The sequence below is a fragment of the Herpailurus yagouaroundi genome, unplaced genomic scaffold (genome assembly GCF_014898765.1).
Source record: "Herpailurus yagouaroundi ecotype Mexico unplaced genomic scaffold, PumYag 77, whole genome shotgun sequence".
Taxonomy (NCBI): domain Eukaryota; kingdom Metazoa; phylum Chordata; class Mammalia; order Carnivora; family Felidae; genus Herpailurus; species Herpailurus yagouaroundi.
The window spans coordinates 21,959,851-21,985,430 of NW_024412388.1; the positions used below are offsets into that span (position 1 = coordinate 21,959,851).

At 47.6% G+C, this 25,580-nt stretch overlaps 2 protein-coding genes across 16 annotated transcripts in view; one reads left to right on the top strand and one right to left on the bottom strand.

The window, feature by feature from the left end:
• The window catches only part of EPB41 (erythrocyte membrane protein band 4.1), a 202,767-nt gene extending 181,470 nt beyond the window's left edge, over window positions 1-21,297 (top strand). For 6 of the 14 annotated variants that reach the window (XM_040467010.1, XM_040467018.1, XM_040467024.1 and 3 more), the window contains 5 exons: window positions 4,635-4,763; window positions 12,699-12,800; window positions 13,942-14,022; window positions 17,402-17,506; window positions 18,194-21,286. In XM_040467010.1, the coding sequence (XP_040322944.1) occupies window positions 4,635-4,763; window positions 12,699-12,800; window positions 13,942-14,022; window positions 17,402-17,500 (411 nt within the window). In that variant the 3' untranslated portion in view covers window positions 17,501-17,506; window positions 18,194-21,286. Of the gene's footprint in view, window positions 1-2,968; window positions 3,419-4,634; window positions 4,764-12,698; window positions 12,801-13,941; window positions 14,023-17,401; window positions 17,507-18,193 lie in introns of all 14 variants that reach the window. The other 8 variants (XM_040467002.1, XM_040466973.1, XM_040466987.1 and 5 more) reach the window with 2 other exon arrangements.
• TMEM200B (transmembrane protein 200B) lies at window positions 21,253-25,144 on the bottom strand. 2 transcript variants are annotated; one of them, XM_040467168.1, is made up of 2 exons: window positions 25,043-25,144; window positions 21,253-23,094 (listed from the first exon to the last, which is right to left on the bottom strand). In XM_040467168.1, exon 2 carries the CDS (start codon window positions 23,072-23,074, stop codon window positions 22,151-22,153), a length of 924 nt encoding a protein of 307 aa, XP_040323102.1. In that variant the 5' UTR covers window positions 23,075-23,094; window positions 25,043-25,144; the 3' UTR covers window positions 21,253-22,150. The 2 variants fall into 2 exon arrangements, with proteins under 2 accessions (XP_040323102.1, XP_040323111.1); XM_040467177.1 differs by having other exon boundaries at window positions 23,608-25,096.
• Between the last annotated feature and the right edge of the window lie 436 nt (window positions 25,145-25,580).

Here is a 25,580-nt window from a genome sequence, read left to right on the forward strand (position 1 = left end):
TTTATTTTATTTTATTTTATTTTATTTTATTTTATTTTATTTTATTTGAAGGGGTTTAAGCTGCAGAATAGAGTTTGCAATGTTTCATTTTAGAAATAAACACTTTAGCAGCAGAATAGAGGATGTGTTCAAGGAAGGTTTGAGATGAGAAAGAAGGAAGGAAAAAAGCAAAGAAGAAAAACTGTTCATGGCATTAGTAGTAAGGTAGGTGTGGCATTACAAGAGCCTGAATGAAGGTAGTAAAGGTGGGAATAGAAACAAGCACATAAATAAGGGCGATATTAAAATGGAATGGAAATGACTTGATTGAGTAATCTCTGGGGGTTGGTGGGTGTGTGTACGAAAGGCATTGAAGATGATTTCAGGATTCTGGCATGGAAGACTGGATGGATGGTGGTGCCGTTTACCAATATAATAGAAATGATGAAAGAGTGGGGGTGGCAGGTCCAGGCAGCAGAGATGAGTTTAGATTGGGGCATATTGCATTCCATATGGCTGGGAGCATGTCCAGTAAGTAGTTGGCTGTGTCCAAGAGATCTGGACAACAGAGCCAACTGGGAGGTTGATCTGACCATATGTAAAAATGCTCTAATTAGTGATATAACCTGTTATCAATTTTCCTTTTATTTCCAGTGACTAACACTTATTAAGTGATCGGTGAATATTTGTTGTTATTACTATGGCTGCAGCTTTTAGCTGTGGTCCGCTGTATAAATGCTTTGAAAAAACTGATTGCTCTAATTTTACTCAACAGTAGGCAGCTCTGGACCAGGTGTTGCTGGCCTAACAATGTTTATTCACAAATGGCTTCTTGATGACAGACCACCACGTGTCACTTATACCTATTGGTATAAAATAGGCTCTTACTTGTTTATCTTAGGTATTTTCCTGGTTATAAGTCTTCCTCAGTTGTGACAAATTTGTTTGGAAAAGCCATGAAGTTTTTCTCCATGTGAGTGGGTTTGGATATGCTCTTCACAGTGCTAGAGGTAGCATATAGCAATTTGAGAAAGCCTATTTGTTTATTAGCAGCTGATCTATTTTTGGACAGCTCTAACAGCTTGTCTGACTCCAAAGAAATGGTGAGATAAATGCCCTAGAAAGTAATACAGTGTGTAAATAATAACAAATTTATTTTAGTGTCCCCAGACCTTACTATTATAGGAGCTTAGAATGTTGGTTGAATTAAGTGAATCTATCTGGTACTTTAGAATTTACCAAGTGCTAGGGGCACCTGGGTGGCTCAGTCGGTTAAGCTTCTGACTTCAGCTCAGGTCATGATCTTGTGGTTCGTGAGTTCGAGCCCTGCATTGCGTTCTGTGCTGACAGCTCAGAGCCTGGAGTCTGCTTCAGATTCTGTCTCCCTCTCTCTCTGCCCCTCCCCTGCTCACAAACTGTCTGTCCGTCTGTCTCTCTCTCTCAAAAATAAACAAACATTAAAAATTGAAAAAAAAAAAAGAATTTACCAAGGGCTTTCACATTTATTACCGTATTTGATCTTCAGACCTCATGAGTCAAACCAAGTGTTATTCTCATTTTAAATAGGAGGGAATTCAAATACCCTTAGCAAGATTTTGTGTATCTCTGATTCATCTGCAGACAGAGGCAGTTGCTGTTGTCATCTCTCAGTCCTGTTTTTCATGCCCTAAGTAATACTCAAATCAGTCCACAAAAGACCTGCCTAATTGAAACTCAACTTGTACCACTCTGAGATGCTCTTGAGTTGACTGTTTCAAGATGGCTTAGAAGTGAAGTTGGCCTGAGGTTCTCGAGCAGTGCATCTTTTCTTGCCTTAATAGGGCACTGGTTTGTATTCATCACAATGTAGGTTGGTTTACAAGTTAAGGACTAGCAGTGGTTTTTTTAAAAAAATATATGATATACGTAACATGATTTGAGTACGAAAATGTGTAAGTTGAACGAGGCATGTGTCATTTACTCCAGGAATACCTTTTTAAAAGAGTCCTTTTCAGTTATTAAGTTGCTAGGTGGTATGGAATATGGTAAGTTGATCTGAACCAAAATTTCAGGCCTAAGTGGCTTTCTGGTGAGCACACGCAGATGTTTACTTTTATGACATTTGGCTTCTGTCAGACTCTTCGTTTTTCAAATGACTCATATTCGTTTTTTACTGATGTGAATTCCTTCCTTTCTACCCACAGAAACTTTCTTTAAACTTTAGGATTATGTGCATCCACAGTGATGTTATCTTGTCATCCACGTTCTCTTGGAAGTACTTATTTTAGATCTTTTTCCTGTGGTGTGAGGCATTTAGCCCAGGAGGGAACTGTTTCCAGGACTTACTTCTCCTAGGGGTTGGAGATATGTCATTCATCTATGAAGAAATATATCTCAGCTGCTGGGTCACTGTTTACAGTGAAGAAACACTTCACTATTTTTGATATTTACTGTCATGACAGTGGTTACATTAAGTTCGTTCTGGATGTATTGAACCTTTTAGTCTAAAGTCAAGATGTTAGCTTCTCCCTCAGGGGCTAATATGATGATATTTACGGCTTGGAGATAATGAGGCATTTTTCAACCTGATCAGGCTACTGGAGAGTATCTTTTGATTGGCTCATAAATTGCACAGTTCCCTGTGCATAGTAATGAGTTAGGTATTTAGGAATAGCAAAGTAACTCTTTTAAGTATGAAGAGTATGTGTTATACAGGGAAGATCACAGTAATACAAAGTGCTCGGTCCTCTGTGAGGCACATCGCAATTATTTCACGGGTTACCAGTGTTATAGAAATACGACCAAAATGAGGTTGGAACTGCTTAAGCCATGGATATGTTTAGTGAACAGCAGTTTTTCCTTTTGGCTACCTCAGGAGCTAAGATTCTTGGTTTGTATTAGTAGTAATATTTTTTAGACCTCTTAAAAATCATTGTTGATTCTCAGAGTTCACAATATTCCCCACTTATTCCTAATCTTCTTGCTTTTGTATGTGTTCATTCATTTGTAGAATATAAACGGCATTCGCACAGAGGAGGTGGCTGCCGTGACAAAGGGGCCATCTACCAGCCCTGACTCTGAATGGGATGGTCCCAAGCATTCACTAATTCCTAGTAAGAGCCAAATGACCACCCTGTCGGAGTCTCCGCAAAGCTTTGAGTTTGGCTCCCTCTCCATAAGCAGCAAGGAGACAGAAGAGAAGGAGCAGGGAGCAGCTGGCTATCTTGATATTAAGGAAATGCCGGGAGGCTCAAGTGGGGAATGTATAGGAGTGGAGGAACAGGCCGGTGTCTTACAGTTCTCAGTATCACCAGCTTCCTCTCAGCTGCAACTTGGTGAAAAAAAGGCAGAGAGTAGTGAAGAACATGTTACACCAGGAGAGCCACTTGGAAAGCACAATGGATCATTTCTTGACTCTCGTGTGGGTAACCAGTTCCCCACCCTCATTCGAAGTTTCCAGGTAGTAACCATTTCAATGATGCAGGTCTAATGACTCACTTTGGGAGAGGGCCAGAATCTGCTGTGTGGAGGAGGTGGTGGTGGTGGTGATGATGAGGGCAGTGGCCTCTCTGCTTTCTTCAGAATCACAGAATAAAATTAAAGCCCTCGATTACTACAGATAAATGTATTCAGAGGGACTAACTCCGTGGCTAGAAATGCTTTCTCCCCTGATGATGTAACAAAATTCTTGGGGGTGAATTCCAGCTGTTTATCTTTATGAAGCTGGTGTAAGTGGCTTCCTCTTTCCCTTGTTCAAGTATGGGCTATATAAAGAGGTAAATTTCTGAGACTTCCATGATGAAGAGCCATTAAGTGTTCAGAGGCCATGCTCAAAAGATTCAAATACTCTTAAAAGAAGCAATTGATTTTTGTTTATGTGCTTTCAGACCCCAAATAATGATTTATGCATCGCAGCCGCATAGTATAGCCCACCACTCCCACTGACCCCACTCACAAGGACTTCCGTGCTCATAGGCACTAATCTCCTATGCTAAGGTGGATGGCCACTTACCTTTATCACAATCAAGTGGTAGTTTTAGGGTGATTCATAGACTTTGGAAGGGGAGCTGATGGACAAGAAGCCTTTGATATTCTACTAATGTTCATTCTTCTGAAATTCTGAGATTAATCACCAGGTGGTGGTAGAAGTGATTATTTTCTTTCCAGTTTTCCAAATACTGTTTTTCTTCTCAAGAACTCCAAAGTGAATGTCTGACATTGATTTGAAAGAAGTTGATGAATTCCAGGATAATGCACTCCAATGCCACTGCTGTTTCATGTACCATTTGTAGTTAGTGGAGGAAATGCGACCGATTTTCTTAATTATAATGGCACAGTCACAAGGACAAACAAAAGTGACTGCTGTTTGGCAAACAGTTTTATATTCAAATTCTGAAGGTCAGTCTAAAGTGTTTTATATAACCGATCATAACTGTCTGATCTTACAGCTTTCCATTAAGCATATGAAAATGATTACAGTAATGCTGTTTTTTAATATCCCTCATGATTTGACACCTTGTCAAGGCTACTTTGGAATAGTGTCCAAGTCTCGGGCAGAGACTCAGCTAGCCCTTTGCTTGATTACAGCTACCACTTTGATCAGATCAATGTCAGAAGATTAGTTCTCTGTAGCCTTCAGAAGACTCTGGTAACTCTGTTTCTTTACTGCTTCACAGCCTCCCCTGGTGAAGACTCAGACTGTCACCATCTCAGATACTGCCAGTGCTTTGAAAAGCGAAATCCCAACCAAAGATGTCCCTATTGTTCACACTGAGACCAAGACCATCACTTATGAGGCTGCCCAGGTAGGACATGGTGTGATGTTTCAGAAGCCAAGACTGAAGTAAACACAATAAACCTTCTTTCTTTACAGAGTCTCTAATTATTTGCTGCAAATAATGCTGGGCTTTTCTGGGGTAATTCTTTTTAGAAGAGATTACTGATCTAAGGATCTCCCAAAGTACTTCATTAAAAGCAAAGTTGTCTTGCGTCTGTTTGCTTATATCCACCCAATTCAATTAGGGAAGGCAGTCTGTGTAATGGTTAAGAACATGGGCTTTGGATCAAAGTGGAGCTTCTCCACTTCAGTTACTGCAAGTGATTGAATGTCTCTGAGCCTTGATTGGCCCCTCCCCTTCTTCCCCCACCCCGCCCATGATGTTAATATCTGCCTCATAATTTTATTATGAAGATTATATAAGATACATACTGTATGAACTTGACGTGAGCATCATGCCTGCAAGTGTAAATAAGTAACAGCTATGATGATTATCATTTATTCCAATTAAATTTAAAACCACACAAGAATTGGGGTACCTGAGTGACTCAGTCAGTTAAGTGCCTAAATCTTGATCTCAGCTCAGGCTTGATCTCAGGGTCTCGCACAAGAATTTAAGTATTTACAATTTTTATTTAAATAGAAATTTTGTATACTTTTAGCAAAATTTCTCCTTCATTGTTGGTAATTTGAATGAGCTAAGAGTTGCTTTATGTTGAATCAGGTTTTTTCCCTTTTTTTTTTTTTTAAATTCACAGAAGCCAAAAGTTAGAAAAAGTTTTCCCTCTATAAACTGATAAGCAAATATAAGCAGATATTTGTTGAGCATTTGTGTATTAGGTCAAAGCAGTCTACAAGGTAGACAGAGGATATACTGTCTGGAACTTTGGTTATAGTTGTCAGAAACAGACAACAAAACACATAAACAAGTGTATAAATTTCAGACATGGTAAATGCTATAAAGAAACTAAAGTAGGATAAAGAGTTAGACAATACGAGGGGCACCTGGGTGGCTCAGTCAGTTAAGCATCCAACTTGCTCAGGTCATGATCTCACGGTTGGTTTTTTGTTGTTTAAAAAAAATTTTTTTTTTTTAATTTTTATGTCTTTATTTTGAGAGAGAGACAGAGTGCGAACAGAGAGAGGGGCAGAGAGAGAGAGGGAGACACAGAATCTGAAGCAGGCTCCAGGCTCTGAGCGGTCAGCACAGAGCCCGATGTGGGGTTCGAACTCACGGACTGTGAGATCATGACCTGAGCCAAAGTCGGGCGCTCAACTGACTGAGCCACTCAGGTGCCCCTAAAATTTTTTTTTAACGTTTATTTATTTTTGACAGAGAGAGAGGGAGACAGAGCATGAGCAGGGAGGGGCAGAGAGAGAGGGAGACACAGAATCCGAAGCAGGCTCCAGGCTCTGAGCTGTCAGCACAGAGCCCGATGCGGGGCTCGAACTCACAGACCACGAGATCATGAACTGAGCCAAAGTCAGAAGCTCAACCAACTGAGCCACCCAGGTGCCCCATGATCTCACAGGTTTTTTTTTTTGGTTTTTTTTTTTTAATTTTTTTTTTTAACGTTTATTTATTTTTGGGACAGAGAGACAGAGCATGAACGGGGGAGGGGCAGAGAGAGAGGGAGACACAGAATCGGAAACAGGCTCCAGGCTCTGAGCCATCAGCCCAGAGCCTGACGCGGGGCTCGAACTCACGGACCGCGAGATCGTGACCTGGCTGAAGTCGGACGCTTAACCGACTGCGCCACCCAGGCGCCCCTGATCTCACAGTTTTTAAGATCAAGCCTCGAATAATGCTCTCCACTGACAGCGGGGAGCCTGCTTGGGATTCTCTTTCTCTCTCCCTCCTCCTCCCTTACTTGCACACACTCTCTTTCTGAAAATAAAATAAATAAACTTAAAAAAAAAAAGAATTAGACAATATGAGATTGTATGAAAGGTTGTTCCTGTGGGGCTGGCATAGTCAGGAAAATCCTGTCTGAGGAGGCCACATTTTGGTTGAAGCCTGCATGACAGGAACGAGGCAGCTGTGCGAAGCTCTGGCTGAGTGATTTCACCTAAATCCTTATGGTTAATTCTCACACTATGAACTGGATGAAGATATCCCTTTTAGCAAAGTGTCACTTGCCGATTAAAAGCATGTGCTTTGCAGTTAGACAAACAGAAATTGTATCCTAGCTCAACCACATACTAGCTGGATAACTTTAAACAAGTCGCTAATCTCTCTAACCCTCTGTTTTCTTGGCTGTAAAATGGGGCTAATATCACATTCCATTGCAAGATTTGAGGGAGGATTAAGTGAAATGATGTCTGCACAGTGTTGGGCACATTCGTGGATGTTCAGTTAATGTTTGAATGCTTCCCTCTTCTCTCTTGTGGTCTAGAGTGTGGAATTCGAGTTTGATAAATAATGAAAGGCTGCTTAAAGTGTTTGAGCAGTGGTGGTAAAGCAACATCATTGAAGCATGATTTTTGGAAGATGATTCCTAAAGCTGTGTGCTGAATATTTTAAAGTCGGGGGATGCCTGGAGACAGGAATATGACTAGAGCTAGTCTGGGGAGATGCTTATAAAGAACTGAAGTGTAGCTGGAGGAAATGAGAAGAAAGAACTGTGTCAAGAGAGACAGAAATGAATGAATAGGACTTGGCAGTGCAGGGGGTTGAAAAAGGGAAGGAATAGGAAATTACTTTAAGATTGTGCATGTTATTAACCAGAGGATGTAAGAATTACTTTCATATGGTAGGAAACTCTTTAAATTGTCATTGCCATGGGAACAACCTAACTAGCTACCAGTAGGGAACAGGTTAAATAAATTATGATATATCCAATTAATATAATTCGGCACAGCTATTAAAAAAAGCTTCTGATGGAAATAATCTGTGTGATAAGTTAATAGATTAAAAAGCATAGTGGAATGTGGTATAAATAATATGCTGTTTATAGGAGGGAAAGAGGAGGCTCATATATGAATATATTATCTCTGAATGAGTGAGTACTCAAAAAAAAAAAAAAAACCCCAAAAAGCAGTCGTGGCCTCGATGAAGGATCTGGGACTACAGGACTGTGGTCAGGAGTGGGAGGAGACTGACATTTCATCCTGTTCTATTTTGAAGTGAATTTTATAGCATATGCATGAAAGTTATTAGGGCCAACCTGCACACAGAAGCCCACGTGGTTTGAGTGTAGCCCCTGTAAAAAGGAAAAGGAAGCAATCATTTTAGATTTTTGTTTTTTGCTTTTGTTTTTGTTTTTGAGAGAGTGTATGTGTGTGCATGCAAGTGGGAGAGGGACCAGGAGAGTGGGAAAGAGAATCTCAAGCTGTCAGGGTAAAGCTTGATGCAGGGCTCAATCCCATGACCCCGGGATCATGACCTGAGCTGAAATCAAGAGTTGGGACACTTAACCAACGGAGCTACCCAGGTGCCCCAGGAAGCAGTCATTTTAAAATATATTCACATGTAGGAGAAATACAGAGGCAGCATCATGTGCTAGAGAAAGCGTGTGGGCTTTGGAGTTAGACTTGGATCTTAATTCCAGCACTTGCTGGTTTTGTGACCTTTGGTAAGTCACTTAAACTTTTTGAGTCTTAGCTTTCTCGTCTGAAAAATATATTTATAAGGTTATTAAGGTAAAGATAATATTTGCCTGGCGTATAGTAGGTATTAAAAAATGGTAGCTATTACTATATTATATTGTTATATATATACCTTTATTTCATTTTATTTATTTATTTTTTTTAACGTTTTTATTTATTTTTGAGACAGAGAGAGACAGAGCATGAACGGGGGAGGGTCAGAGAGAGAGGGAAACACAGAATCGGAAGCAAGCTCCAGGCTCTGAGCCATCAGCCCAGAGCCTGACGCAGGGCTCGAACTCACAGACCGCGAGATCGTGACCTGAGCTAAAGTCGGATGCTTAACCGACTGAGCCACCCAGGCACCCCTACCTTTATTTCATTTTAATTAGGCTTAAGACAGTCAGCCAAAATACAAATCACTTCTCATTACTCATGCTAGACAGCAGAGTAGAGTGGGGAAAGTACTGACTTTAGAATCAAATTTCCTGGGTTTAAACCTGCTCCATCACTTACTAGTGTGCAATCAAGTTAATCACTCTGTGCCTCAGTTTCCTCATTTGTAAAATGGAGCTAATAATAGTTCCACCTCATAGGGTTGTTGCAAGGAACAAGTTAATGTGCATTTCAAGTTAAGTTGTCACTGGGGTGCCTGGTTGGCTCAGTTGGTTAAGTATCTGACTTTGGCTCAGGTCATGATCTCACGGTTTGTGGGTTTGAGCCCCGTGTCAGGCTCTCTCTGCCCCTTCCCCGCTCCTGCACACACTGTCTCACTGTCTCTCTCTCAAAATAAATAGATAAACATTAAAAAAAAACAAAAACAAAACTTAGGTACAGGGAAATGCACAGATTTTAAGTGTTCAATTTGATTGATTTCCACAGATGTATATTCCTGTGTGACCAGACACATTTAGGATACAGAAGATTTCCATTACTCTTGAAACCCTCTTCAACTCTTCTAGTTGCTTCCTACCCCTCTAGGCAGCTACTGCTTTGATTTCTATCACCTTAGCTTAATTTTACCTGTTCTTGGATTCCATATAAATGGAAGTATACAGTAGTACACTTTTGTGTCCGAACATGGGTTTTGTTTGTTTGTTTGGTTCATCAAAGTTATATGAGTCTGTAGTTTGCTGTTTTTTATTGTTGAATAGTATCCCATTGTTTGAGTGTACCACAATTTGTTTATCCTTTCCTTTGTTGATGGACATTTGAGTTGACGCCAGTTTGGAGCAAATGTGAATAAAGATACTGCAAACACTCATGTGCAGGTCTTTGTGTAGACATATTTCTTCACTTACCTTGGGTAAACACCTAAGAGTGGAATTGCTAGGTCATAGGATAAATGGATGTTTAACTTTATAAACGGCTGTCAAAGCCACCATACCATTTTAAGGAAACATTGGTTAACGGGTCAAAGGAAAGAGATCACTTGTGGGAAGAGTATAAGTCAGAAATCATAACAAAGTCTCCTCCATCTTCCACTTCTTCAGAGACAGAAAGCAGGGAGGCAGTCGGTGGGCAGTAGAAAAATACGATAGGGGCGCCTGGGTGGCTCAGTCGGTTAAGCGTCCGACTTCGGCTCAGGTCACGATCTCGCGGTCCATGAGTTCGAGCCCCGCGTCGGGCTCTGTGCTGACAGCAGAGAGCCTGGAGCCTGTTTCAGATTCTGCGTCTACCTCTCTCTCTGACCCTCCCCCGTTCATGCTCTGTCTCTCTCTGTCTCAAAAATAAATAAACGTTAAAAAAAATTAAAAAAAAAGAAAAATACGATAGAGTCACAGATTTAGTAGAGGTGGAGCTCTCAAAAAGGTTTAGCCCTCCTGACACACAAATTTATATTCTTTTTTAAAAAATGTATTTATTTGGAGAGAGAGAGGGAGGGAGGGAGTGAGGGAGGAAGGGCAGAGAGAGAGAGAGAGAGAGAGAGAGAGAGGGAGAGAGAATCCCAAAGAAGGCTCTCTGCTCTCAGTGAGGAATCTGATGTGGGGCTTGATCTCCCAGACCATGAGATCATGACCTGAGCCGAAATCAAGGGTCAGAGGCTTAACCTTAAGACTGAGGCATCAACAAGCACACCCAAATTTATATTCTTATAATCATGTATAAAGTACTTCTACGATCTCTTTAGATCTGCACAATAATGCCATGGTGGGGGCAGAGCCCCCTTACAGTATTGCCTGTTATAGACGAGAAAACTAAAGCTCAGAGAAGAGAGAAGGACTTGCCCGAGATCCCATAGCTAGTTAGGTCTGAGCTGGGACCCAAACCTCAGTCTTCAGACCAAAAGTTTTCTGGCCCTAACTTCTAGTGCAAACGTTTATTGCCTATAGAACCTTGACAAATTATTGAACTTCTCTGGCCCAACCAACTAAGTTAACAGTTGCATTGTGTGCTTGGCACATAGTAGAAGTACAATAAATAATAGTTTAGTTCGAATCTAAGGTAGATAAGTGGGTCTGGGCTGAAGAAAGTGTTAGCGAACGAGCCAGCAATATACCTAGCATGGTGCTGGCATGTATGTGCATGATTTATGATTATGTGAGATGTAGGTGTCACAGGCATGTCCCCTCTGTTTTGTCTAGATTCTTACCTCCAAGGCAACTCCAGCCAGAAACTCTTCTTCCTAATTCTCATCTGCTCCTCCTGTCTCCCCACCCCCCATATCTCAAAGTTTTGCCTCAATGAAATGTGGTCCTGTTCATAAAAAGGCTGGAGGCCTCTGCTTATAATACAAATGACTTACATAAATAAAGAGGCAGAAAAACATAGTAATGTAACACTTTTTTTTTTTTTTTTTTTACTGCAGGTTCTTTCTGAGAATGATTGCAATTCTCTAAATCTCCTCTGAGCCCGTGTACGATACCAGAACCTACTGGTCATTGTTTTCTGGACAGCGTGTTGGCTCTGAGCAGCCTCCACCCTTCTAGTGTCCTCTGTTTCCATCCCAGTCACAGGGCTGTCAGCAGTTCTGAGTCCTGCCACCAGCCCATGGCCACTGATAACCACCTCTCTTCCTTTTTGCTAGTGTCATTTCCCAAGCTGATCATAATACATTGGTTTTGGTCATAATGTGGTGAGCTCTAGAGAAACAAGAAGTAGCCGCAGCCCTTGTTCTCTGTGTAGATTAGTTTCATAGCCTGGCATTCTAAATACTTTTCAACCCTTCCTAATAAGGATGGTCCATTTCAATACTAGTTTTGTTGTCAGAAGGGTCATTGAGGTATTTTGTAGGTTTCTTCCCGTGGTGTCTTAAAGGGATATTTCCTACCTTATTTGCTCCAGTCTCCCATCTCAGTTTTCTTTTTTTTTTTAATTTTTTTTTTTTAACATTTATTTATTTTTGAGACAGAGAGAGAGCATGAACAGGGGAGGGTCAGAGAAAGAGGGAGACACAGAATCTGAAACAGGCTCTAGGCTCTGAGCTGTCAGCACAGAGCCCGACGCGGGGCCCGAACCCACGGACCGTGAGATCATGACCTGAGCCGAAGTCGGACGCTTAACTGACTGAGCCACCCAGGCGCCCCTCCCATCTCAGTTTTCAAAGAAGATAGCCTGAGATTCCTTGGCTCCTTAAGCCCTGGCAAGGACCTTTCCCAGTCCTTTCTGGAAAGTTCGGCCCTATGATTCAGAACCTACCCATGCCTTAGCACCCAAGAGTTTACACTTCTCCTGCCTTAGATGGTGTGTAAAGAGCTTCAGGTTTGTAGAGAGGACAGCTGCCACACACAAGTTTTGAGTGCTTGAGCAAATCATTCGCCTTCTCTGGGCCTGCATTTTCTTACCTGGGAATGCTAATCAGTCTCTGCCCTTTCTGTTGATTTCACAGGGCTTGTGTGGGCATCAAAAAAGACAAAGGTTTTTTAAGGTTTATTTATTTTTGAGAGAGAGTGTGAGTGAGTAGGGGAGAGGCAGAGAGGGGGACAGAGAATCCAAAGCAGGCTCTGTGCTGACAGCAGCGAGCCTGATAGGGGGCTTGAACTCAACAAATCATGAGATCATGACCTGAGCTGAAGTTGGACGCAAAACCGACTGAGCCATCCAGGCTCCCCTAAAAGACAATGTTTTGAAAGCCATTTGTGAACTCTAAAATGCCGTATACACATGTGTGGTCATTGTCACTCTTATTGGCTGTTTTCCTGCCTTCTCTCTGATCCACTCCTGTCACTGACCCAGTGCTAAGGAAACTGACCATCCAACGTTTTTAGAAGGAGCCTTGTTGCCAGGGGATTGTTTTCTTTATTAAGAGATCGCTGTAAGGGAATTAGGTTTTTGCTTTAGAATGTACAGCCAAAGAGCAAAACTGCTTCCTGCCACATTTGCCCACAAGGCTTCCTGAGAGGCATGTTGATGAGCTGTGGTTTTTTCCCTGCAGACTGATGATAGCAACGGAGACTTGGACCCAGGAGTCTTGCTAACAGCTCAGACCATCACATCTGAGACCACAAGCAGTACAACCACAACTCAGATTACCAAGGTAACAGACCAGTTAGAACTTCCTTCTGGAAGTCAGTGGCATGCCAAGCGTGGTGCCTCTGTAGGAAGGACGCTGGTCTGTAAGCAAGGGTTTCCAGCTCCATCCCTACTGAGCCAAATTGTTCCAACTGTCACAGATGGAAAGGCCCTGCTGCTTTCCCCAGTGGTAAACCTAGGGAGACCCTGAGGGTGTCCTAGTCTAGTGAGTAGTCTCGTGAAGTCATTTGTTGTCTTTACACGTGCGTCTCTCTGATCACTACCCTGTCTGGGCGTAAGTTGAAAAAGTCAGTTTAAGGACAGGCGTCATTGGTATTATTATGCAGCTATGTTTTCCAAGTAAAAAATCAGAACTCAGGGCCCAACAGAGAGTTTTTATATCATGTCCAGCGTCAAGGCCATGGGAACTATAGTTTGCCCACTGAAATATTGGAATTATTAGAACATTGTTTATGGGGACAAACAGCACAAATTATCTAAAATCAGAACTACTCCCTGAAAATCAGACAGTCCATGTTTGCTGTAGCACTAGAGGAAAATGTATTTTCTTGTAAGTAAGAAATCTAGATTTCTGACCAAGCTCTAGTATCAATACACAGATGACTAGAAGTTAGTTACTTACTGTGTCTAGACCTTAGTTTTCCTCATCTGTTATTTAAGGAAACCTGCCCACTCTGAGGGGGTTATTTGAGGATCTTTTGATATTAATAATACAAAAATGCTTGAGAATAAAGAGCCTAATTTCAAGCTCCATGACATTTTTGTTCACAGTCTTCTGATTTTTCCCCTTGAAAATAATCAAAATATACAGAAAAGAGCAAAAAGAAAAACCTATCTGTTTTTATTTACTCACTGAATATCTATGGTATTTAGAAGGAAGAAAAAGGGAAAAGTAAATAGCAAATTGTGATTTTCTGTTTTGCTTATTAAAGATCTTAGCAATCCAAGGGAATAGAGATGTGCTCATTTTAGTAGGTGCAGCCAAGGGTTTGGGCAAGTGGGTAAGAAAGTTATTCTAGACAGTACCCAGCAGCAGATTAAAATTTGAAGTAGAGCTTTCAGATTAATCTTTTACTATTGCTGGGTTTTTTTCCCCTTTTCTTCTTTCCTTTCTTTCTCATATGACCACCTCCCTTTGGTTTCAGACTGTAAAAGGTGGGATTTCAGAGACACGGATTGAGAAGAGAATTGTGATCACAGGAGATGCCGATATTGACCATGATCAGGTGGGAACACGGAAGAGATTATGGGCATGGAAGAGGTCTCTGGGAGGGAAGATTGATGGATATAGGAGTTGGCTTTCAAAAGACGCCTCTGCCAGCTTCATCCTGAGGAACCCCCTGGGCCATTCGAGTGCTTAAATGGGAAGGGCAAAGGGAATCAGACCGCGGAGGCCTGTGGGATGGGGGCTGCAGGTGGGGGGAGCATGAAGTGGAATAGAAGGAATAGAAAGCTTTTTGGACTCAAAAATCTTGTGTTCAAATCCTGGATCTCTCCATATTGTAGCTCTTAGTTTCCTAGGCCTCCATTTCCTCATCTTTAGGATGGGCATTATGGCATCTTCCTCTCGAAGTGGTTGTGAGAATCAGGTGAGATGGGGGATGTCCACCATGAGGTACATGGTGGGCTCCGGGTGAACAGAGCTGTTGCTGTTCAGGGGACAGCGTGTCCCTAAACGTGTACTGGAGACAGAACAAGATAGTAAGACAAAAGGAAGGTGTGATCCTTGCCCTCAGAGGGCTTAGTGGCAGAGGAGATGAGGGGAAGCAGGAGGAGGTAGACTGAGAATCAGGAGCCTTGACTTCGATTCTGTCCTAGATCTGTCACTGACTTACTGTTTGACCTTGGGCAAACCATACTACCTCTGACTCTTTTTTGTCTCCTAAAAGAGAATAGGTTGATCTAGATCATTTCTGGGCTCTTCTGAGTGCTAAAAATCTATGTTTCTATATTAATTAGATGCTAATTGTGCTGCAAGCAATTAACAAATAATAAGGTCAGGATTGATGCTCCGAGCTCTCTGCTGAGTGAGGTGAGAACAGTAAAGCTGCAGAGAAGAGGGGGTGGAAGGGACTGCATGCAAATGCTTCTGGAATCATTGACAGCAGTGCTGGAGCAATCATTCTGTGGCCTTTATGCTGATATCTTGAGTGCCTTAAAAAAAAAAGAAAGAAAAGAAAAAGAAAACCTGAGCTGCACCACGGGCAGCTCCCTTGGTAGCAGGGCTGAGACTCCCAGCCGAGAATGGCTGCCGAGTCCAAGTGGGAGGCCCTGCAGCCTGTTCGCCTCTGCTTGGTGATCCCGCTGTTACCTGCCTGCATCCACCTACTTGGTCCGGTTGATTTGAGCCCCTGCTATGTGCTCAGTCTGTGCTAGACAGCAAGAGCAGGAGGACAGGAAGGTGTTTTGGGTTTGGAGTGAGACAGCACTGAGTTGACTCTTGATTCTGCAACTTACTAGTTGTGTGTCCTTGAGCAAGTTATTTTACTTCTCTGAGCTGTAATTTTGCCATCTGTAAAAGAAAGATGATCCTAGATTTCTTTCAGGATTGTTAGAAACATATTTGAGAGCTCAGAGAGATGCTCCTTTGTCCCTCAGTTCTGCTAGGTATGAGGGATGCACGGAAGGGATGAGATATGGTGTATTCTGGATGGGTGGGGAGGCAATTAAAGCAAGAAGTAGTGTGATGCAGGCTTTCCTGGAGAGAGAGGTGTCAGCCAGAGTAACCGAAGAGATGGTTTGGGCTGGGCCTTGACACATGAGCAGGTGGGTTGGGAAAAAAAAGATCAGGGAAAATGAGCAGGGGCCTATAGAGGTGCCAGTTTCATGGAGTCAGAAGACCAAAAGAGGAACTTCCCCTCTTCCCTCATCCCTCCCTCCTAGAGATAGTTCTTAAGAGCCAGGTTCAATAGTCAAGTGTTCAGATCTAGCTAGAATCCTTTTTTTTTTTTTATTTATTAAAAAAATTTTTTAACGTTTATTTATTTTTGAGAGAGAACGATAGAGTGCGAGCAGGAGAGGGGCAAGAGGAGACAGAGAATCTGAAGCAGGCTCCAGACTGAGCTGTCAGCACAGAGCCCAGCATAGGCCTCAAACCCACCAACCGTGAGATCATGACCTGAGCCAAAGTTGGACGCTTAACCAACTGAGCCACCCAGGCACCCCTTTTTAAAAAAATTTTTTTAAGTTGATTTATTTATTTATTTTGAGAGAAAGAGAGAGAGAAAGCAGGGTAGGGGCAGAAGGAGAGAGAGAATCCCAAGCAGGCTCCATGCTGTCAGCAGAGTCTGATTGTAGCGCTCAAACTCACGAACCGTGAGATAATGACCTGAGCTGAAACCAAGATTCAGATGCTTAACCGACTGAGCCATCCAGGCTCCCCTAGTGTCCTTTTTAATAGGGAGGGCCTGTCTCTTGAGAATCCCCAGATCACCGTTCCCCAAAGCACCTTGGGTGCTGTGAGCTTGAGGCTCAGAGACTTGCTACCCAGGAAGAGTAGTGGTATCATTTCCCTGACTTTCCCTCTGTTTTCATTTAGTTTTTCTAAAATGATCAGAATTCCTTCAGATGCTAACACAGGGTCTCCCTGAAACTAAATACAGTGTAGTGAAGAAGAAAGCCTTATAGATTTAAGTTAAAATCCCTGCTGCATTACTTATTAGCTGGGAAACATTAACCACTTTATTTAACCACTGAACCTCGGTTTCTTTGTCTGTAAAATAGAAACAATGAGGGGCGCCTGGCTGACTCAGCTGGAAGAGCAGGCAACTCTTGATCTTGGGGTTGTGAGTTTGAGCCCCACGTTGGGCACAGAGCTTACTTCAAAACAAAGTGGAAACATGGGGTGCCTAGGTGGCTCAGTTAGTTAAGTGTTCAACTTCAGCTCAGGTCATGATCTCACGGTTCGTGGGTTCGAGCCCGTCGGACTCTGTGCTGACAGCTCAGAGCCTGGAGCCTGCTTCGGATTCTGTGTCTCCCTCTCTCTCTGCCCCTCCCCCAATTCATGCTTTGTCTCTCTCTCCCTCCCTCCCTCTCTCTCAAAATAAACATTAAAAAGTAAAAATTTTAAAATGAAGTGGAAACAGTGATGCTACCCTAATTTCATTGAGCCATCCTGAAGATTAAGTAAATAATAATAATGTGCTTAGGCCAATGCATGGCATCTAATAGGCCCTCCCACTCTTCCTTACTTTCTTTCCTCTCCGTTAGCCGAAGATACCTCTTCCTTTTTGTAGCATGCTTCTATATTTTCCTCTTCTGTTCTGAACTTCCTGGCTACCCTATAGTGAATACAGATTTTCCACTCACTTCTTGAGTGAATCCTCCCAGACCCACCCAGCAGGTACAGCTGTCACCCCTAAAGTCCCTTTATGATTCCCTGACGACAGCTCTAGCCTTCCCTGTCTCTGTGTTTTCAGTCCAGGAGCCTCCCTATGCAGGATAGGGGAGGTAAGGCTATTATCAGCTTGGCTTAGCCTAAATGCTGCCCCGGTACTACAGACGGAAAGATTGAATTTGCCAGAGAAACCATGTCCTGAGACCCCTGCCTTCCTTCACCAGCCAGCCTGCTTTCTGCCTGACGAACATTGTTTCTGTCTTTCTCAGGTCCTCGTACAGGCCATCAAGGAGGCAAAGGAGCAGCACCCAGACATGTCAGTGACCAAGGTGGTCGTCCATCAGGAGACCGAAATCTCTGAGGAATGAGCTCAGGTACGGGCTGTTCTTGGTGGGGTGGAGGGGGTCCACTGTCCCCCCCTCAGAGAACACTGAGCAGGAACATCCCCCAGAGGTGTCCACACTGGGACTTAATAAAGCAAAGGCAAAGGAGAGGCTGATGAGGGAGACAGAGAAGTTACTAAGGATTTGGCTCCAATGAGAGCAGCTAGCCTCCTTGGGTCCGCCTGCCTTTATCAGGCCAGCAGTGATAGGCTGGAGGACACACCCTAGGCCTGGATGGAAACCCCCACTCACTTCCTGAATCTTCCCGTTTCCTCCTGCTTCTTCACTTAGCCTTCCCTCTCTCTTCTGTCTGCGATCTGCTCTCTGCCGTCACAGGGATCTCTGAGTCTAACCCTCAGAGAGCCAGAGGAGAACAAAACCAAGAAAAGCAGGACCTGCCTGTCCGGAAACGTGGGCTTGGGGGCTAGGGGACTAGGGGGCCAGGCCAGACTAGAAAATTGAAAGCAGCATAGCAGCTTTCAGAGAGCCCAGGGATCCAGATAAATTTATGCCTGAAAGTAGTTTACAAACAACTCGAAGAAGCCATGGATCACAGGTAGGACTGGGCTCTGTAAAACTGCTCAGGCCCTGCTTGTGACTTGGGGCCACAGAACTGGCAGTGGGGCTGGGTGGCTGTTTTCCTTTGCTGGATTTAAAAAGTGTCTTTCTCTCCTCTAGGAACTATCCTACCCCAACTCCCCGCCTGTCTCCCATCCAAGAGAAAACCAGCAAAATGATAAAGAAGCTTTCCTGCAATAGTCAGACATCAGACTTTGAAAATTACTCTAAACCACCAGAAAATTTCACTTTCTATTTGGAATTTATACCAAGAGAGTCTTCTAGACATCACTGGTTCTTTTAATACTTTTTCTACATTGTGATACCAGAAATTGTTCAACTTTTCACTCTATGGACTGTTTTTAAAGAGCTTTTTGGTTTTTTTATGGGGTGGTTTGTAACCCCTTTAACCTAGCCTCTCTCCATTTATTTCCAACCCAGATCCTGACAGGTCCACAGAATTCTTGGGGAAATCTTCCAAGGATTCTGTCAGCTGTGTTGGGGGCCAAAGCCAGCTTAATGGGGCTTTCCTGCTCGTCCCCTAGTTTTATACCCTTTGGATGTCAGCAGAAACTTCATTCACCAGCCCTTTCTCAGAGCCAATGATGTGACTTTACCATGTGAGGCAGGGCAGCTGTCCTGATCCACAGGCCCCAGGAAAACGTCCCTGTCCCTTTGTTGAGGGTGGTTTCAGTGAGGCAGAGATCTCTGCTAAGAATGTAGTATTGTTTTTCCTTCTTTCCTCCTATTCTTTCTTTTTGGAGCTTCTTTAGATCAAAGACATAAGAAGTTGTTTCATATCTATCTGATACTGTGAATGTTTGAACATATCCGTGGCCTTCACCTTCCTGCCCTCCCTCCCCTTTTACCTCATCAGAAGCAGTGGCTCTGCTAAGTGCTCCCCCCACTTCCCATCTCAGGAGACCAAAACTCACAGAAAAATAGGCACTTTTGGCCAGAAGCTCCAATGGCACATTTTGAGTGGTGATTTAGGCAAGGAGAAAGTTAATGAGGTTTTAAAAAAGGTTTTCTAGTTCTGGGAATGTGCACTTCACACAGGGGAATGGTGGGGTTTACCTCAGTCAGATCTTGCTAAGAAGTATTTCCAGGTGACCAACCCTGGGCCTCTTTCTTTAATCCTGGGATGACAGGGAATGTGACTCAGAGAGGAGGTCTTGTTCCTTGTCCTTTCTTCTCCTGACTGGTACCTGCCTGCAGACACACTTCTGGAGCAAGGGAATTGACTCTTAGGGGCCATCCTTCCCACAAAACCCTGCACGACAAGGGGAACAAACACCAGCCCTGCTCGTTCCCACTCGCCATCTGAGGTCTGTCAGGTTTTATAGGCTTGATTTTTGTGGTGGGTTGTGGGTTTATTTTACTTTTACTTTTTTGTTGTTGTTGCTGTTCGTTTGGTTTTGAAAATGGGACTGACTGATGTGCCCAATTCCACCATTCCTGGTAGGTCTGGGGGCATTTTTATTCAATAGCACTTCTCGAATCTTCCAGCTTGCTCCCACAAACACATCTGCCCGGAAGTTCTTGGAATCTTATTCTGGGACAGAAGTGAACCTCATGAGATAGACAGCGGATCACAGTCAGCAGTCTCGGGGGGCTCCGGAGCAGTGAGAGACGTCGAAAACCCCTGCTCCCCACTGTGGGAGGCAGCCACCTGTGTCCAAGGCCTCTTCTGGCCAAGTCTGGTTTTAGACAAACGCAGCTGGTTTGAACTGATTGCAGACGTGTGCATTTTCCTTTAGTACTTATGTGAGAATATTACTAGCCGAGAGGCAGCTCTCTCTGGAGAGGGATGAAGAGCTCAGGTAGGGCATATGACAGGCCTGCGGAGACAGGACTGTCCTGTCTCAGGAGCAGACTTCCAGCCCGTGGGCACAGGGTCTGAAACAATGGGGCTCTCTTGGTGGTACCCATGCCCAGGCTGCGTCGCCAGGAGTGGTGGTGAGGTTAGGAATCCAGCTCACATCAGAAGGCGTGTAACGTGAGCTCCCTTGCCCGCGGCCAGCTGTCCTGTTGAAAGAGCTGCCAGCTTCCCAGGCTGCCAGCTGTGGAATGAAGAGGGTCAGGGTAAGGAAGAGGGCACAGGGTGAGCATCAGCGGCCTGGCATGCCAGGTTCTCCACTGCCTGCACTGATGCGGCAGCTTTCACCACACAGGACCTATGACAGGGGCCCACGCTTCCCCTCGGCTCTGTCACCCGCTCACAGTGCTTCTCCTCCAGCTTCCTTAACTATAAATTGGACCAGAAGATCTCGAATGCCCTTCCAGCACTGAGAAGCTACGATTTGGACAAGCTAGGCAGAAGGTGTCCTTCCAAGCCTCTCTCCCTATCCTGCCTCTCTGGTAACAGATCTGAGGGTTCGACAGTTGTTTGGATTTTATTTCTTCCTGCAGTTGTGTGTGCAGTTGTGTGTGCATTTGTGTGTGTGTGTGTGTGTGTGTGTGTGTGTGTGTGTGTGTGAAGAAAAACAGATTCTGTCCAGGTGGAAATGGTGAAGAGGGGAGGGGAGAGTTTCATTTCCAGGGTCAGAGACTTGGCAGCAATTTCCCTAAAGTGACTCAGACACACCACAGTAACAATTCTCGCTGCAGTTTTATTTTTATTTCACTTGAGAAGTAAAGACTTCCTCCAAGCCACATGAGGTCTCTGTCACCCACCCACCACCCACCCACCCACCAAGCAGGACCTAAATTTCCAAGCCGAGGGCCCGAAGAACCTGGCCACAGGGACCTTCCAGGGCCTCTTTGCCCTCCGGCCCAGGCCTCCCCATCGCATGTTCTGCAGGGCGGTGGAGGGGGGGAGGGGACAACCGTCTGCCCTGGGAAGTGGAGCCAGAGCTATGGCCTGACCAACACCACAGAATGCCCACTGCTCGTAGAAATACCCGCCCAGGATCTCAGCCCCCGGCTGGCTGTTTTTACAGATCTCTCTCAAATGTATTATTTTGGTGACAAAAATGAAGGAGCTTTGTAAATTTTTTTAAAATTATGAATCATATCAAGTAGTTGTTTACATTTCTTGACAAATAGGAACTATGGCAGCAGAATCAAATTGGCAAAATCTCTAGAGTAAAAAGGCAATAATTAGGTCTGCTGTTTTGGCCTTTTGTAGTAAGAGAAGTGGTGTAGTGCTTAGATTTGTGTTTGGTCTTGCTTCTTGTATTGCATTTTTCAATAAACTTACAAAAAAAAAAAGACTGAATCTGTGAGAATTGATCAACTTTTAAAGTTCTCTTTTCCTACCAGCAATCTGGGGAAAATTAAACATGGGTAAGGGAGACCCAAATTCAAGCCATTTTCTAAAGTAAGCTACCCAACATTGGCCAAAATGTGGCTTCAACGTTGTATAAAAGGAGATCTGACAAAAGCTTTTTGCCTGCTGGAGGGAGATTTTGCAGCACAGGCCATGACAGAGAGAAGGGGGCTTCTCAGACCTGTTTAAGGAGGGGCCAGACCCTTGGTAGGAAGACTTTGGCAGTAGTGTAGCCCTAGTGGGGTATACCCCGCATGGCTGAGGGGAGACAGGGGCTGAGGTGGTGGGAGATAAAGCCTCAGGCCCCATCCCAGATGGCAGTGGAGGGTCTCTGCTCTACCCCATTGCCCGTCTTCCCCGACCCTGCAACTGGCACCACCTTGGAGGGAGCCCATCCCAGCCTGTAACATCCCAACCTACCTTCTGAGTCTTAAGGGTCCTTGCTCACCACTTGGGGTTTGCCAAGACACCAGGTTTCTCCCAGTCACCCTGACCTGGACCTCCAGCCCCCTCAGGTACCTGTCCGAGGCTAAGTAAGGCCACTTTTGGAGGCTTAAAAGAGATCCCAAGGCCGAGTCATGCTGGTCTCCAGACTCCACATTAAAGCTCATTGTCTCCAGCTTATTGAACCCTGTGCAGTTGGCATTTGTCTGCCGACATGCAAGTCAGGATGCCTTAGCAGCTGATGGGGCCAGAGCATCCACCTCCAGTCTGGGATGTGACTGATGCTTCTACTTGATATTGGGACTTCTGGTCCTGTTACCAATGTCCATGCTGCAGCCGCCTAGAAGGCTGTCCCCTGCTCCTCAAACCCGGGCTCCCAAGTCCCCTCCTCCTCCCAACTTGGCATAACCCCCCAGACTGAGGCGGTCCAGCCGTGGCCAGCTCCGGTGAGCGCAGTCTCGAGCTGCTGGGGCCCCAAGTAGGAGCTCCCCAAGGCCCAGATCCAGAGACTTGGAATGTTCGATGCAGGAACCAGAGGGCTGCACGGTGATAATCACATGGCCAGTCTGGGTCCGTGGACCCCAGGGTGGGGGCAGCCCTGGGCCCTTCAGAGGGTAACTGTTGAGCAGGGCAGGTAACCCCAAGCGAGGATTAGCAGGCTCTGAACGCAGACTCCGCACTGACGGGACGGGTGAGGTGCCCCGACGCGGGGACAGGTCCCAACTTTCTGGCTCTGCGCGGCCTATGGCTCGGGGAGTCCTGGGTCCGGGGCTGGGGAGGAGGGCGCAGTCCCAGCCGGCGCCGTCAGGAGGGCGGAGCGCCTGGGCCCGCAGCACCCCCTGGCGAAGCCGTCGCGTCTCCAAGTCGCGGTTCTCGTAGAGTAGCGTGTTGGCGCAGATGAACACGAACAGGCCGACGCCCATGACCACCGGCCCGAGGAGCCGCAGCCGCTCGTGCGGGCCGTGGGCCCGGCCGGCGCCGCGACCCTCGCGTCGCAGCTCGCTCAGGAGGGGGGCGCTGGCATTGGCAGCGCGCGGCCCTGGGGCGCCGGCGCGGTGCGGCCAGTAGCCGGCCACGGCGATGCCCATGCCCACCAGTACCACGAGCGCCCCCAGCGCCGCGAACGCCCCCGACGGCGAGCGCAGCCGCAGCCGTGCCCGCACCCGCAGAGGTTCGGGCGGAGAGCGCGGGCGCCGGCGGCGGCCCAGGCGGCGGCCCAGGCGAGAGACGCGGCCCTCGGGGCTCCTGCGCACCTCCCCGCAGTCTCCAGGGCTCCCAGCCGTCATCTCGCCGTCGTCTAGGCGCTCTGCAGAGAGATGGGAGGCAGGGACTGAACCGACGGGCCTAGGGTCGGAGCGCCAGGTGGGGGGCCCAAATCCGGGAGGCAAGCTCAGGCTGCCTCGCCCAGGCCGCTTGGAGATCCCTGGCGGCCACCCCCGGATTTTCCCGGGCCGCGAGGCGGGGAGCCGCCCCCGCTCGGGTTTTCCGCAGCGGAGCTCGGAGCCAGGGACGCGCGGCAGAAGCCGGAGTTGGCCGGGCCCGCGGGCGGAGCGGAGGGAGGGGGGGCGCGGGCTGCTACCTGGCGCATCCTCGGCTGCGGGGCTCCGGCCTCCAGAGCCCTCTTCGCCAGCCCGCCGGCCCCGGGCCTCAGGAGGTGTGCGGGCCCCCCGGCAGTGGCGTCTCCAGGGTAAGTCCCGCCCGGGATCGACCTCACCCCCGCACGTGGGTGCACCGTAAAGGAGGGAGGGGGCGCTCAGACCGCCCGGGTCCGCTGGGGTCGCTCGCGGGCCCCACCTCCCCCCTACTGCGCTTTACATACCGCAGCGTAGGAAGGAGGGGGTGTCACTGACTCCAGCCTCTTCCTGCCCGCCCCCTCCTTTCAGACCTCCTCAGTCTGCACTGAAGCTGCAGCAGGAGAGACTTGAGCTAGACTCCAGGAAGACCGTTCCGATCAAGACCAGCGGCAGACTTTGCCCGGGATTGCTTTAAACTCCGCGTAGACGAGGCCTCTCCTCCCCCAGCGGCCGGGCAGTGGCCACGGCAGGGCGCAGGGGGCTGCAGGTGCTGGGCGCGGGGCCCTGCCGGTAGAGCTCCCCTCCGGCTCTCCCGTCGGCCTGGGCAAGGCTGTTCCCAGGTTGCAGCGTTTCCAATTCGAGCTCCTCGGGATGAATCATCCCCCTTTCCCGCCGCCTGTCCTCCTTTCCGGCCTCCTCCACCCGAGGCCTCTGTGGCCCGCGTCCCGGACGGAGCAGCACCGCCCCAGCACCTCAGGCCGCCCCAGCCTGGGCCGCCCGGTTTAAGCCCTTATCGGCCTGTGGCCTGAGGACTGGAGCCGGGGCCGGGTAAGGAGTAGCTGGGTTGTGTGTGGTGTGGCCCCCATGGGAGGGAGGGTGTGGGAGGAAACCGCGCCCCCGCCCAGGAGCCCTGGCCCGCAGGGGGAGAGTTAGGACCTCGCTGTCCGGTGGTGCGTCTTCACTCCCCCAGTATGGTTTCTAAACAGCTTCAGTGCTGGAACCTGTAGCCGAAGCCCCAGGAAGGAGGCCTTGCTACCCCACTCACTCCCCATCCGCACCCCCGAAGCTCAAGACACGACACCCCATCCCTGCCTCCAACAGGAGTGCCTAAGGCCCGGGGCCTAGCACTGAGCCGCAGTCTGCCGCGTCCAAAGCCTAATTTTCACAGATGGAAACTGCGGCCCAGAGAGGCGGAGGAGACTGCCGGGGTCACACGAGGAGGGGGCTCTACCGGGACCCGACGCCGGGCCTCCCGACCCCGGCCAATGCTGTGCACAGCCACGGGAGCGTCGTGGGAGGAGGCAAGGGCCGTTCCCCGTCGTCTCTGAGTGTGGAGCCTTTTCCCCAGCCCGAAACCTCAGAAGTGACCACCCCGCCCCAGGCCAGAGCTGGGGCCCCGGGCCCAACCCCGAAAAGGTCGCCCGGAGACCCCGCGCGTCTCTGCGTGGAGGAGGGCGAAGGCGTGCGGAGAGATGGCCACATGCCTTGAGACCCCGAGACTCTGGAGAGCGTGAGTCCACGCTGGGGACCCCAGGGGGACAGAAACTTGGAGCCACAGTCGGAAGGTCTCAGGCCGCGGGAAGTTGCTCCGGGCCGGGTCTCTTGCACTCAGCCAGCGTCCACACTCTGCCCGGGGTAAAGGGAGGACCGGACTCCCGCCGCCCAGGGCCTTTCCGGAGGGAGGGGAAACAAAAAGTTGAGGAAAGTGGGAGGCGAACCCCGGACCCTAGTTCTGCTCACCTGGTGCCGCCGCGCCCAGGAGGGTCCCGGTCCGAGTCAGCGCGCCGCGGGTCGCGCGGCACTGCCGCGGTCTCCACCGAATCCTGGCCCCCCCCGGCCCCGCCCCCTACTCGGGCTCCGCCCAGCGCCGCCCAGGCCCCGCCCCCCAGGAGCCCGGGGGACTGGCTGGCTAGCACCCCGCCAGGCCCCACCGCGGGAAGAAGGCAGCCGCTCAGGTCTGAGGGTCGCAGGTAAGCGCAGTGTGCTGGCCTGGTGGCTCGGAGGACCCGGGGGTCCGAGTCCCCGGCTTCTGTCGTTCGCAGAGGCCTGGGGAAGGCCCCCTGATCCCACGTGGGGAAACCTGGAGAACCCTGCCGGGCTCCGTAGCGAGTGCGCAGACTGAGGACTCGAAGCCCGCACGCCCCCCTCCCGCGCCTCTCAGCCCTTCATTCTAAGCGCCGGGGAGAGGACCCCCGGAGGCGTGTGAGAGCCCGCTGCTGCCCCGCGCGGTCCGGGGAGCTCCCCGGAGGAGGCGGTCCTGTTCCTGCCCCGCCCGCGC

What these genes read in the sequence shown, in the direction of transcription:
- TMEM200B (XM_040467168.1), bottom strand. Translation starts at nt 23,074, where the DNA reads ATGACGGCTGGGAGCCCTGGAGACTGCGGGGAGGTGCGCAGGAGCCCC.